General features: G+C 28.9%; 1 protein-coding gene across 1 annotated transcript in view; it reads left to right on the top strand.

Moving 5' to 3' along the window:
* Positions 1-6,492, top strand: part of LOC107452637 (protein TRC8 homolog) — a 32,832-nt gene extending 26,340 nt beyond the window's left edge. The window contains exon 2 of the mRNA XM_016069179.5: positions 4,703-6,492. Coding sequence (XP_015924665.1) covers positions 4,703-6,261 — 1,559 coding nt within the window. The 3' untranslated portion in view covers positions 6,262-6,492. The remainder of the gene's footprint in view (positions 1-4,702) is intronic.
* Positions 6,493-14,950: the final 8,458 nt, after the last annotated feature.

Here is a 14,950-nt window from a genome sequence, read left to right as displayed (position 1 = left end):
AAATTGGAAATAAAATACTTTTTCTACTTTTACTTTACTTTTCCAAAAGTCAAAAAACATATTAATCGCCCATAACAGAATAACTTGATGTATATCTTCAAAGCTGAAAAAGAATAGCTTTTTTTTCCTCTAAAATTACCTATTTTACTAGACTTCGTCTTGGCGAATAACTAAATATCAAAAGAGGCAAGGCACATAAATGTTAGAGGAATATAAAGTTTTCTATTTCAAAAATAGCTTCAAAATTGAAACGTTTTTTTATTTTTTAAATTACTGATTTTACTTGACTTTATTTTTGTGAGTGTCTAAATTTCAGGAGGGGCGAAACGCATCGTTTGCCCCGTCATCTAAATTTTAGAGGGGCCCTCTGCCTCCCCCTGGTTGGCACGCCACTGGGTCTGACGCAATCAACTACATGCAGCTGTGGCCTTTCCCCTTCTCTGCAAAGCGTGTTTGTTCTTTTAAGAAAGGGAAACATTTTGTGAAAAGGTGTTTTACTGTTTTTTACCCTTCCCTTTATGTTATAGTAGGTACGCAATTACAAAAAGGAAAATTTTCATCAACTCTATCTTAACACAATTTCTTTCCTACATATATATAATTATAGTGCTTTATTTTGAAAAAAAAAAAAACATGATTTGGTCTCTTCATATGGGGCCCCCTTGACCGTCGGGGCCCCGGCGTAGTTACGGCCCTGTCACCGCTAGGGGCACTTTCCTATTAAAACCTGTTCAAAAGCATACAGTTCATAATAGGAGAGTGCCCCTTGTGATGTATAACGACATTTCCGGGGATGGGTTCCTAAACATTTTTAATCCTGATAATATGTCCTAATTCCCCTAGAAGTCAGTTGCAATATTTAAGCGACCTCCTGTTCTATATTAAGTTTTTAAACTTGTACAATTCGACAAAAAATAGACCTAAAATTTTATTAAAGAAAAAAAAAACAGTAGATTGGAAAAAGAAACCGATTGCAGACTTAAAATCAACGACGTGAAAATATCCAAGGTTCCTTAAATTTCGTGCAAAAAAATAAAAATAAATTGTTACGGTACAAAAAATTTTTTACCAGTTTTACGAACAACAAAAAAAAAAATTTCCACTTGCGTAGTATTGCTTTTACTGGTCAACTGGAATAAGTCAATACTGTTTTTTCCCCTATCGTTTCCTATATTGTTATTCTTTTCTTATAAAGTATAACATGTTATTTATGTTCGTATATATTTCTTATATCTACCAATTAAATTAATGATAGATGTAAATAAATTTTTTAAACAAGACTTTAAAACTTTATCTATCATATACCCCATGCATTTTAAGATATTATATTAATTACCAGAATGAACTATAATTTATTATATAAATTTCATATTAAACTAATTAATTCAAAGAAGAAAGAAATATTTACATTTTACTTGGTATTTACTATAAATAATTTCTGGAAGTATCGTATTCATTATACAAGAATATCTATGCGAAAATTTAAAATTATATTCATTTAAATTTATTTTGTTATCAGTACTTACAAGCCTATTTGTTACGAAAGGTTTCGCACTCTTTTATTGTATAGGATAAATTCAGTTCATGATAATAGAGAATAGAGATCAACTTAACAGGTTTCACTATGCTTCCTTAGTCTTCATAAAATATCTACTTGAACTAAAAATTTGCCAGTTAAAAAATTTAATTTCATGATAGAAATAATTGGAATGAAGTTTAAATTTCAGTGTCCAAAGTGGTTAATTGTATGCTATGGGCCGTGACACCACTGTCACTCACTGAATTGTATAAGTAAACACATTATTCACTCACCTTATTCATTAGAAGCTCTTAGTTCAAGAGCCAGTTGTGGCTATATCATACCTACAACGTGACTGTTAAGTAGAAAATAATCATTTGTAAAACGATTTCCTTGAAGCAAATATTTAATCAAAGTAATAATTTTTTGAAATATGACAGGAAAATTGTAATAAAGTGTGTAATTTTTCTATGTGCGTTCAGCGTTAACTTATGTAATGTGAGGTAAGACAATAATGATAAAGAATGGAAAAATATTTAATAATGTGTCATTAACATCATGTTGTTACTAATCTTATTCTGTTGTTCAATATTTTTTCATGCTTGTTGCTTTAAGAGATGCGGGACATGTTTTTAGAAAGATTGTTAAGATTTAAATTTTAAAAAAGTGCATGGATAATTTGGAATTTTATTGTGCTGTTAAACGATAAGTAACTGATATCAAAATACTTTTCATATCAGTTACTTAACGAATACAAAATGCTTTTTATTTGTTACTTCGCTGTGATACACTGTACAGTGATGAATAGTATTTAAAGAGAACTAAAAAATTAAGTATTTTTTTGGGGGGGGTTTACGGACGAATTCCACATTTACGTGCTAACGAAAAAATTTTAAGAGGGGTTATTTTTGCATAAGTAGCTTCAGAAGTAGTATTTATCTATTACTTGATGTATCAAAAATTATATAACAATAAGCAAATCCCATTTTGAAGGATCCATGTTTGAATTTATCAAAAGAAACGTGTGTTTAACAAATGTAAATGTAATTTTGTGTTCGGTTTCGTAATTCAAGAGGTAATGCCTGTTTAGAAATTTCAAAAATTATATAATTTATTCATTAAGGTCTTTTTACTTATCCCAAAAAAGGTTTTGAATCGAAACAAAATTCATAAGACATTTTTATAAACGAAAGCTTATTAGGCGATAGAAGTTTTTCATACAAAAATATTGGCGAGAGTGAGGGTAAGACCGGGTACGTCGATTGTATGGAAATTAGTTCTGTAGTCAAAGTATGAAAATAGAGCCGTAGGCTAAGGGGATAGAGAGTTCGCCTTCCAATGTGGTGAACCGGGTTCGAATCCCAGCGATGGCTGGTTGATACGAATTCCGCATTCGGCTCGCACCGATCACAGTGCTGACGTAAAATATCCTCAGTGGTAGATGAATAATGGGTTAGAGTCCCCTTGTCGTCAGACTAACGGGTTATTTTCGTAGTTTTCCTCTCCATGTAACGCAAATGCGGGTTAGTTCCATTAAAAAGTCCTCCACGAATGCAAATTTCTTCCAATTCTTGATCCAGCAGCTACCTTGTCTTCTGAATTGGGTTCAAAATCACAAGGCTATGGAGTTGAACATTAACAGTCGTAAACCCAAAAAATTGGGTCGGCTGTTGAACTGCGGTTATAATAAGTATAAAAATAAGGCTTTTTATGCTTTGGAAAAGGGGTCCGCAATCAATTTTGTCCCGTAAAACCCAACACCTTTGTTCAACCTTGGATGTAGTTGTCTTCTTTCTCCACTGTACTGCAGCTTTCGTGGACCAGCATAGACTCACATTGCCCCCTAGTGCAGGGGTTATTGCAACGAAACAGAGCAGTGGAACAATTGAACGAAATCCTTATCTTTTGTTAGGGTATAAATCTTTTGTAAATTTATAATAAACTGGATTAAAATTAAATTTTATACCACTAATGACCAATAAATAAGAATAGCTTAAAAACAAGAAAACATTAGAAAGTTGACATAGAAAAATAAACTTAGGAAGATACACAGATGCCGTGAATTAATGTGAAACAACACGCCAATATGGCAGGTCCTTCTTCTTGACTAGTAAAGTAAGTGAAGTCATGTCTTACCAGTAAAGTTTGTCCGCTAGAAAACAGAACTGATTTTCGCATAATCAAGGTATCCACTCCTCCCGATATATTTTTACTTACACAATATATTAGATTGAAATGTTAAATTTGTGCATGAAAGTAGATGTTCAATGAGCCGTTCACGAATAGGACCTCTACCTTCATGATATAAATTACTACTTTTTAATGAGTAATATTTAAGAAATATTTATTATTATATTATATCAAAGAAATATTTAAGTTCATTGAAAAGTTTAAAATTAATATCTCTTGGTTCAGTAATAGCTTTTAAGTTTATAATAATGTATCTCTTAAATAATAAAGAGTATCCCCTTTAACAGACATTTTCTTTTATTAAAAATTTTCATCATAAATGGAATTTCAAAAAAAAAAAATTATTTTTTTAATTGCATTTTCCACTTCTCTTAAAATGCTATAATTGAAATTTGTAAAAATAATTTCAAACACTTTTTAGAGATTTACAATCAAAGACAATTACAGTAATTCGTAATTCTTTAATAATTAATAAGCAATGGTTATAAATTCATCAATAAGTTTTTTAGCTAGAATTAATGTTTCATTGATATTTTTTTACTATGTATAATTTATAAGTCATAATTTTATTAATCAATATTTAGTAAGCTAAAACCTGTTTTAATAAGAGTGAATTATTCACTCGTATTAAAACAGATTTAAAAAATCATAAAATCTTTGATTAGTTTTTGATCCTTAGTTCCTAATTCAAGTTTAACCAAATTAATGCCGAATGAAAAAAAACGATGAAAAGAAACAATGAAGTATCCTATTAATTTAATTTAAAAAATTGAAAATACTGTTTAACAAATTTTTATTTTTTAAAAAGTTTATGAATTTTCAGACTGATCTTCGTGATACTATAAAAACAGTACTATTGTTAGTGCTTTAAAAACTGGCAACAAAGAATATCCTTTATAGCTTTACAACTCACTCATAAAAAAAGTATTTTAATGTGCTTGAATAACTTTTGTGTAACCTATTATAATATATATTATGCATTTTTCCTTTCAGTTTTCTTCACAGCATTGTTGGTCTTCCTCTTCAGCACAAAACAACTCATTTTAATTTACATTAGAGTGGCATCAGTATTTATAATAGTAACAGCGTATGAACTTAATACGAGTCTTGTTAATTTAAAAACTAGAAGGCTGAAACAATCTCAACCAAACACTATCTGCTTAGAGGCCATATCAAATCATGTTTTACTACTAATATTGGCCATTGTATTTTCATTTACTAATACGGCAAATATACTGCCACATTCTGTAGTGTGGGTGTTTTTCTTTGCACCCTTGTTGACTTGCACATTATCAGTACCTCTGCCAATTGTAAAATTCACACCATTATTATCAGCTATTGTATGTGGAATTCTTTTAGCGTATAGTGTATGGTTACATGGTTTGCAAGTTTGTGAAACCATATATAAAGGTGTTACTTGGTGTCACAGTGTAGTTGAAAACTATGGTCTCTATACAATGATTGAGACTCACTGGCTTAATCTTCATATACCACAAGTATTTAGAGCCTATTGGCTCATAAGACTATCGGAATATATTATTAATACACTCCACGAAAGTGGATTCGCATCACTTTCAATTAGTGATCTATTTAAGGGGATTATACTACATGGAAGCGAAAATATTATAACCCTGTTTGGGATGACAAGCATAATTTCTTTTATGTGCCAATTTTCAGGTGAACAAATTCAAGTTTTTCTTAGGGTCAATGATCCAAAGGAAAAAAATATTGGTGGAGTAACAGCACTTCTGTTTCTTATTCTTTCAATACAATCAGGTGTTACAAGTTTGGATCCAAATGAAAGGTATAATCGTATTATTCGGAATTTGTGCCTTCTCTTCACTGCTTTACTTCACTTTGTATACAACATTGTAAACCCAATGTTGATATCTTTAAGCGCTTCTAAAAATCCTTCCATTGGAGACCATATAAGAGCTTTAGTAACGTCGGCTATTTTGATAATTTCCTCCGCGATTATTTTAAAATATCAGTGGAATACGCAGAATTCAAGTACTTGGATATATGCTATTACCTCTTTCATGATTGAACTTATTATTAAATCAAGTGTCTCATTAACAATTTATACACTTTTTACTATTGATGCATATAAAAATGGTTTATGGGAAAACTTAGACGATTATATTTATTATTTGAAAGTAACAATAAAAGTCACAGAATTTTTGATTGGAATCTATCTGCTTCTGAATGGATTATGGATATTTTTATTTGAATCAACTGGGATGATCCGTGCTTGTATGATGTGTCTGCATGCTTATTTCAATATTTGGATACAAGGTAAAAAAGGATGGGAATCATATGTATTGCGCAATTCTGCTCTGAAAAGAATAAATTTCCTTCAAATAGCAACCAGAGAACAACTTCTGAAAAAGAAAGATGTATGTGCCATTTGTTTTCAGGAGTTGAATTCAGCACGTATAACCCACTGTAATCATTTCTTTCATGGAATTTGTCTTAGGAAGTGGTTAAATGTGCAAAATAGCTGTCCACTTTGTCATTCTTCCTTATGTAAGGGCAATAATTTACGCTGTTAATTGGTATCATTTTGAAAGGTTCTACTAGACCTATAAACATTTTTCACCCATCATTTGCATCACATTAATATCTCAAACTCTGTGATAGTTCCATAGATAATATGCCATGCAAAAGAAAAGTATAAGCTTTATCTAAGTTATTTATCATGATGGAAAATAATTCCACAAGCCTGTGATATGTAAAATAAGTAAACCTGTATTTATGTACAAATAAAGAATTATTAAACTGAATGTGCAATTTAACTACATTCATTAACATTGATTTTTTTCATATTTTTCCAGCTATTGCTTAAATAATTATCGAAATCAAAAATAACATTCTGCCTGCTATTCAGCCATCTATTCCATTTTCCCTCCCTTTTAAGAAATACTTTTTATTGGTTTAAATAATAGATAAAAAGATTGTACTTTTTAAATAGGACAAAAGCAATTATCAATGGCTTTTTAAAATCTAATGATTCTTTTAATAATTTCTGTTTCTTCAAGACTGCTTAGAAAATAAAAAAAGGGAAAAAGCTTAGGAAATTACCCTTTTACATTTTTTTTCTTTCTAGATTTTCTGAAAACTTTAAACATACTTGATGAACTATGGATAAAACTTTTATTCACAACAATGAATTTTAAAATTTTGTCATACCTTTTAATTTAAATTATACTCTTTTTAAAAAGAAACTGAATTTTACTGTTTACAACTTTACTAAGTAAGTTACCCCAGGTAGGAAACTTTCCTTGAATATTGCGAGTTAAATATTTTGATCCAATTTCAGGTTCGTTGAATGTCAGAAAACGATTTTGTCAAGAGGTAAGTATTTATTGGGAAAGTTTTAAGCATAATGATAAATTACACACTATGTATAGTAAGAAAATAAGATTTACAAACTTCAATACACATAATTAGAGATTTTCAAAAAATAGAAAAGTTTAGATTGTTTTAAGATAACCGATTTATATATGATGGGATATAAAGTTTGCTAAATATTCAAATGAATGATATGAATAAATAATTAATTACAAGCTTTTTCAGCTTGCTTAAAAATTCAGTGAATTATGTAAGTATCAATAAACTAACAAATTTTGTATGAACATTAGCATATGAAACATTGTCTGTAGAGTTTGTTAAATACTGCACCGGAAAAAAAAACTGCCACTTAAAGGATAAATTTAGAATTTTGTTATATGATAATACATCAACAAGAAAAACTTGTTACTATGCATTCGTTAAATAGTTTTAAATTTTCACAAAATAAATTTTTACCTGCAGCATAACATGTCAAGCCTAGATTTTCAAAATTTTAGGTCAATTGGAATGAAAGTCCCCAACCCTATGCCCGCGGGCACCATGGCGCCCGTCGATCGGTCTAGGTGCGCTCGCTGCTTGTGCCCAACGATAAATTATTTCAGTTTTCCATTTTCCTCTAAAATGCTAAGCAAATTTTTTGTTTTGCTTTTTCAATATTGGTGATAAACACATCCAAAATAGAAATCGCCAGGTAAACGACCTCCATCCCCCAGATATAAGCACAAAGCATTTATTTCATCATTTTCTCCCAGTAATGAAGCGCTTGCCAGTGAAATACAATGCCAAAGATCACACTGACTTTATTTTATATGTTTATAAATAATTTTTATATTTCGTATGTTTTGCAACCATTTAGTAATCATTTATTTTGCACAAGAATATTAATACATTAATTATATTCATATGTAAAATTAATTTTTCAAGTTAAATTTTTTGTGCATAGTATGTAGTGCGTCGTTCAACGATCGTTGTTGTAGAACTGGGCATCTGAGGCCTAAATGGCCCTTATGTAGTGCGTCGTATTGCCTATGTCTACTAACTATAAATTTATCTTGAAAATATAAATGGTGCCCGTTATCCAACCAATATTCTGGTACTTGCTCTTGGGTACAAAAAGGTTGGGGACCCCTGCTCTAGAGAGTAATTGGTAACTCTTTTTATCAGGTTTGAATTGAGGAGAGCAAAAATAAAAAAATATGAGTTTTCTCTCAAGTTAACCACTAAAAAAAAACCTCAAACTGAAGCTATGCATATTTTTATTAGGTGTAAATGACTAGTAGTTAAAGAGGAAATTTTTTTTTCAAGGCAATATTAGAAGGTTTAATTGTACCACAAGCTGTACTTTATAAATCTTTGTCAAGAATTAAAATCTCATTTTTTTAAAAAACTTTTTTTTCTTAATTCAACCACAGTTCAATATAGATATGTGCCAAATTTGAATATGATCGGGAATCAGTTTTTGAGTCAACTACGAGTTAATACTTTTTTCTGAGTGGTCTCTGAAAATCAGTTCTTAATGGCTAAGTTTTAAGATTTTTTTTAAAAATTTTTTTATTTCAGTAACACAATTTTTAAATAATATTTTTAAAAAAATTAAGAAGTTAGTCTTCATTGAACCCAAAACTCGTGCAATCTTATATGAAGTAAGTTAATCAAGAAATTAAATGTTTTCTACTTCTGAACATAAAATTGCTTCAAGGAAAAGTTTTAGTGCAATATATATGCACAACTTCTTAATGACAAAACTTTCATTTATAGGAGGCCTTGGAAAAAGTTTATAATTTTAAGTGGATCTGCAGAAAAGGGGAGATTAAATACTCAACGAGCATCCTTGATTTAAAGTCATTCTGGAATTTTTCTTATTGAATTAATCAAAATCATCTGGACAAATTAACTATTAGGAGAGTCAAGCACTCTGAATGCTTTCAATTTAAAAACAAAAGATAACTAATAATGCAGGATTAGTCATTATTAATATGAGACAAAAATTTAAATTTTCATTAATAAATTTGATGTATTAAAACAAAATAAAAACATTGCAGTGCTTTTTATATGATTATGGATAAAAACCTTAAAGTTAAATGCGTTTCACATTAATTCTAATAAATAAGGTAAATATATAAATAAAAAACATATGAGTCAAGCATGAATGTTCCAAAAAGGTTCTGGGGCTAGTATTTTCAATGTTATAAAACTTATCATTGCAAAAGAAAAAAAAACAACCAGTTGAGCTCATGAATATTCATTATAACAGAAAAAACAGAAATGTATGTTGCCACAGAAAAAAAGGAACAAAATAATTGCTTTTAGTAGCCTGAAACATGAAAATAGTAGCAGAAATAAGGACTAAAATTTTATTAAGTGACTTAATTGTCATTTACCATGTTCCATCTACAAAAAGTTTTATACAATTAAAAAAATGTACACAACAGAAAATGCATACCTTAATAAATGTTGAAAACAATAAAAAATTAAAGCTAATATTGATAAAAGGAAAAACAATTTATAAAAATAAAAAAAAATTTGAGAGAAAAAATAAAATGCACTTTATTAAACATAATGGAAAATTTAATTTTTGGCATTGTAGACATAAATGATAGTATAAGAATTTGTTTTCTTTTATTAACAATTTTGTTCTTTTTCGTTGTAACAGCAGTTGTTGTACCCTTAATCTTGCTTTGAGCGAGTCCAATGCCTTGCATATCTTCAGGTTGTAGAATTTTTAAGTCTTTGGTTGGGTTATTTTGACAACTTATCAGACGCTTCCTTTATCTCATTTTAGCTGGCGAATAAGATAATTTCTATATAAGTGTTAGTATTCTAGAGCTAAATTTTCAAAATTAATATGATATTAAAATTATTTATTTATTTTTTTAATATCAAAAAAATTTGTATATTTGCAGAGAATTAATATATACATATCAGAGGAAAAATATAAATTCTAAAAAAAATTCAATTCTCACAAAATGAAACTTTAAAAAATGCATACATATTTAAATTGAGAAAATATACGGGGTTTAAAAAAAATTAAAACTAAACCATTAGAGTACAAGATAAGATTTAATATTTATTTGGTATTATACTTTAGATATTATTTCGATTTCTAGAAATATTAGAGGCTTTATGAATTTTAAATAGGAGCTTCTTTTTTTTTACTAAAAGAATCACCTAAGCTACTCTAACTAGGTTGCAGTAACATTGCATCAAAATATTGAGATACTAAATACCACAAACAAATCCCAAACTTGCCGAAATTCTTACAATGATCCATGACTTGCATACTATTTTAGAAGAAATTCCTACTATTTCATGAGAAATTATCTTTTTATTAGTATGGTTAAAATTTTACAATTAGTAACTAAGTATTAAAATAAACAGACTCAAGACACATAAAAAAGAATCCAGTTCAGCAATTCCTGATGAAATACTTTAATCAGTAATCTAATCTGTTTTGTATCAGAAAGACTTGAGGTCTACTCTACACTTTTTCTTATCCAAGGCCAATATAGAGTTCAGTATGTTTATGCTACTCAGTACTTTCTAAAAGAGTAATGCTTGATTAACTTTACACTAAAAACAGAGGTTCCAAAAAAAAGCCAGAGTTTATTATAGATTTAACTAAAAAATCTTTATAAAAAAGTTGAAATGCAAAAGCTGATAAGTAAAAGAGTTGTCCAACATTAAAAGTTGAAGTAATTCACTTGCCTACCATTGTTCAACCAATTGTCATAATGGAGTTGTTAACAGCAACAAGGTGTATCACACACGAAACTTTTTAAGTGAGAAATGGTCACTTGTGATTCTGATTTCTAATTTGGTTTATATATATTATCTCAAATAATTAAATACATCCGAAATTTTAATAAAAATATCTATTGTAAATTTAACTCTCAAAAATCAATTAAAAACATTTATTTTTTGCAAAGATTTCCTTATGCACATTTTGCATAAACAAAATAATAACATATCACAGAAGAAATTGATCAAAAACTTTAACCTCTTCAATTTACCTCAAATAAGAACAGATTAGACTTCAATAGATAATCTCTGGACAAATCATGTAACACAAAGAGCATAATTTCTCAACACTCTTTTCAACTTCCACAGATCAACTTCTCAAACTTCACACCAAAAGAGGAAAGATTAGACTTCAATGGATAAGCTCTGGAGAAAACATGTTACGCAAATAAAGAACATAATTTCCCAAGAGCTTTGACATTGAACCCAACTTGAATATTTCAGAATCTAGAAGAAAATATATTCAAAGCTTAGAACATAAGAAAAATTAACAGTTAATAATTTTTAACATGCAACTATATTTCTTTAATAATACAATAAAATTATCTATTATAAAATAAGACTTTTATATTAGGAGGAATTAATTTCAAAAAGATCTAAACTATGGGATAAAAGATGATCCCTAAGAAAAGAGCAAGATACAGGGAAAGATCCTACATTTCATTTGCAGGAAGCAAACTTTAGAAACAATGACCAAAAAATGTATTTTTTAGAACACTATGAAAGAAAAAAACTTTTTTTGTTTTCTTTTTTATTTATTTATTATTATTTTGATCTGACTTTACATACATTGATATTTTATCCAAGAGTCTAAAATGTTGAAGCTTAACAAAGTTAAGAACAAAAAGTTACACATTATAAAAACTAACATGTTAAAGAGAGTTACTTAATTCCAAATATTGTTTAAAAAAATACTTCTGTGTGCTATAAAACAATATTTCTTTTTTAATTATTTAGTACGTTTCACACACACACACACACACAAATTCAATTTTAAATGGAACTACAATTCAACTTGAAATGGAACTACATTTCACAGACATCATATATATTAGAGACATAAATTAAAGATTACATAAGTAGAATAAATTTTAAAAATTTCAATGTACATTGAAGAATAAACTAGACCCCCGCAGAACAAAACTACCTACAGGTTCTTCACCACAGAATAATTCATGTCCAAGTCAAGAATCATTTTTGTTTCATTGTGTACACTTTTATACAAATTAGATATTAAACAAATTTTATTTTTTTATTATTATAAAATTATACATCATTTTTTAAAAAATTGGTAATAATTTGTATATTAAAAATAACACAAGTGGAATATTTGTAATTATCAAGTCTTCTTCCAAAAAAATATTACTACACATTAGATATTTTTTCTGCTCCTAGGTTTAAAAATTAAGCTTTCTCTAAAAAGTCATTATCCCCTGAATATACATTATATATTTTTTTATCCTAAAAATTTAGGTATAACTTACAGAAATGTGTAAATTGAAGCTCTGTGTGCAACAAATTTGTTAAAGAACATTAGATATTAATTTTGTTCCTGGGCTTAAAAATTGAATGTTTTCTAAAAATTCATTTTCTCCTAAATATATGGGTTTTTTCTTTATGGCTTTAACACTCAGTTCTCAATTTTTAAAAATTCATAAAACTTAAAAAGTATTAAAGTAAATAATTGATGCCACAAGTTATTTTTACAATAAAAACTAAACGTCTTTGACAATTTTTTATTAAGTTGAATGCATTTAAATAACTTCTAAAGCTAAACATTTTGTAAAAGGTCATAATCTCCTGCACATAGAATTTTAGCATAATTCTTATAAATATGTAAATTAATAGCTCTTTGTACAATTTTGACACTTGTAAGAAATATGGCAGTAACAGCTTGCTTTTAATTTTATAAAATTCCTGAAAGTAAAAAGAATGAAAGCAAGTTAGCAAAGAGTACATTGCGAGAGAAAAACTGCTTGGTAAAACTACCTCAACATTGCCTTTACAAGCAGAAAGATTGACCATGGTAGGTCCATCTCCTCGGCCCAAACATATATCCTGCCAGGAATTCTTTCGCACTGCAGACATCTGAAAAGAACTATTTATTAGATGCTAATCAATTATCCACAGAACATGAACATTTTCAGTCAAATTGGCACCACAAAAGCAGACATTAGCGAAATACTAATGAATACCATCAATGAAATACCAGACGTAGTGAAATACCATGACACACTTGGTTGCAAATGGGAAGCCTGGATTGCAGCTGGAGGTCACTTATTCAATGCAATGTTTCAATACAATGTATTCAATATATTGAATTCAATACAATGTTTTCAATATGATTTATTTTGCTCTTTATTATCAGTCTTTATTGAATTTTTTATTTTGACCAAACAGTTTTCTTGAATTACCCTTTGTGTTTTGAAAGCATGTTTTTTCTTTTTAAAATGGACCGCAAGTTTTTTTTTTTAATGGACTTGGGCACAATTTAATTTGATTCAGAGTAAAAAATTACTCTGGAAACATATTACTTGACTAGAGGATGTTTTCTCTCCATTCCTGCTCGCTCTCAGGAAATTCTAGATAGAGATTAAAACTGGCTTCAGCAGTGGGTGCTAACCTCAATATTCATATTGAACCTAAATCATATTTTTTTTAAAGATTTCACAGAAGAATTGCACTCCTGCTTATATGTACATGAATATTTCCAACATTAGTGAACTAATGTAAATTATACATAGAAACCTCCAAGAAATACCACCTCTATGTAATGACCTCCCTTATTTATGACCATTTTTGGGAGGCACGGAATTTTTTTCATAGACTTTGTGTAACAGAAAACCTTCAAGGGAGACCATAAAAACCTGTCAGTGGCTAGGCGATCTTTCGGACCAAAAGCGTAAAAGGTAAATTAAGGAAACAAAAAAATATCAAAACAAAAAATGTTAAAGCAATTTAAGTAGATTAAAAAGCATTTAAAATATTTGAGTGAGGCTTTAATTTTGAGAGCTTTTTTTTACCATCTCTGAAGGATATATACAGCCTCATGTTGCAGTCAGAGAGCACTAAAAACGATGCTATTAATGATTAATTTTTAGAGTTGAAAAATTAAATTTTAAGAAAAACTAAGCATCTCAAACAAGCAAACCTATTCTCTTTTTTTAAAGCTAACTAATTTTTATGATATAAAATTAAATGCAAACTTAAACAGAAAACAACTGTTCATTTACTTAGAATAGTTCTATCATTCATAATTGGTAAATGCTTTTTTATTGATAATTATATCAGTCGGGATCATTTTTATTGATGCTAAAATTTATTCATCAATCAGATTTTCACGACGCCAACACAAGCGGCATGTGGCAAGGAAATGACTATGACTAAAATTAAAATAGTTAATGAAAAATCATGCACGCTCAATAACACTTTGAAGTCAATGGAGGTAACCCCCAAGAATGACCAACCTCCATTAACAAACATTTTACTGTGAAGTAAAGAGGAGTCGCTCCCAAGAGAGGTTTTACAGTATTATGGAATAATTAGTTAACTGAACTTAGTTTACAAAAAATACAAATGTTTGTTGATGAGTTAATTTTTTTCCCGCCATTAAAAAAAATTTTTTTTTCCTCATAAGACTTTAGGATTTTTCTTTCTTTTTTGAAAAATGTTTACCTTGCCATCATTTCGGATATAGTCATTAGTGTATTACTTCATCGTTTTTTCTTCTTTTTAAGATTATTTCCAAATATTTTTTTTTTAGGTGGGTTTAACAATAAAAAAAAAACGTCTTTTTGTAGCGATTCAGAAAACCGGAAAAATCAGTTATCCGGAATAGTGATGGTCCCCTACTGTAGTTTGGGTTTTTGACATTACAGATAAAACCATCGTTAAAATCGAATAAAAGTGTAAATTGTCCAAAAACTTACATTTCATAAAAAGTATTATCACTTGTAAATAGATGTGTTCATCACAAAATTCCAAAGGATTTTCAGTTTTGAGCCACCAAAATCATGAGGGGGAAAAAATTGCAAGAATATTTAAACCAGTCTTTAATAGTTTTACATAAAGGACAAATCCTGAAAATTTCAA

This window comes from Parasteatoda tepidariorum, chromosome 11 (genome assembly GCF_982258835.1).
Source record: "Parasteatoda tepidariorum strain Cologne lab strain chromosome 11, Ptep-v5.0, whole genome shotgun sequence".
NCBI lineage: Eukaryota > Metazoa > Arthropoda > Arachnida > Araneae > Theridiidae > Parasteatoda > Parasteatoda tepidariorum.
The sequence above is the reverse complement of the archived record's forward strand: the minus strand, read 5'-3'. Positions and strand labels throughout refer to the sequence as shown.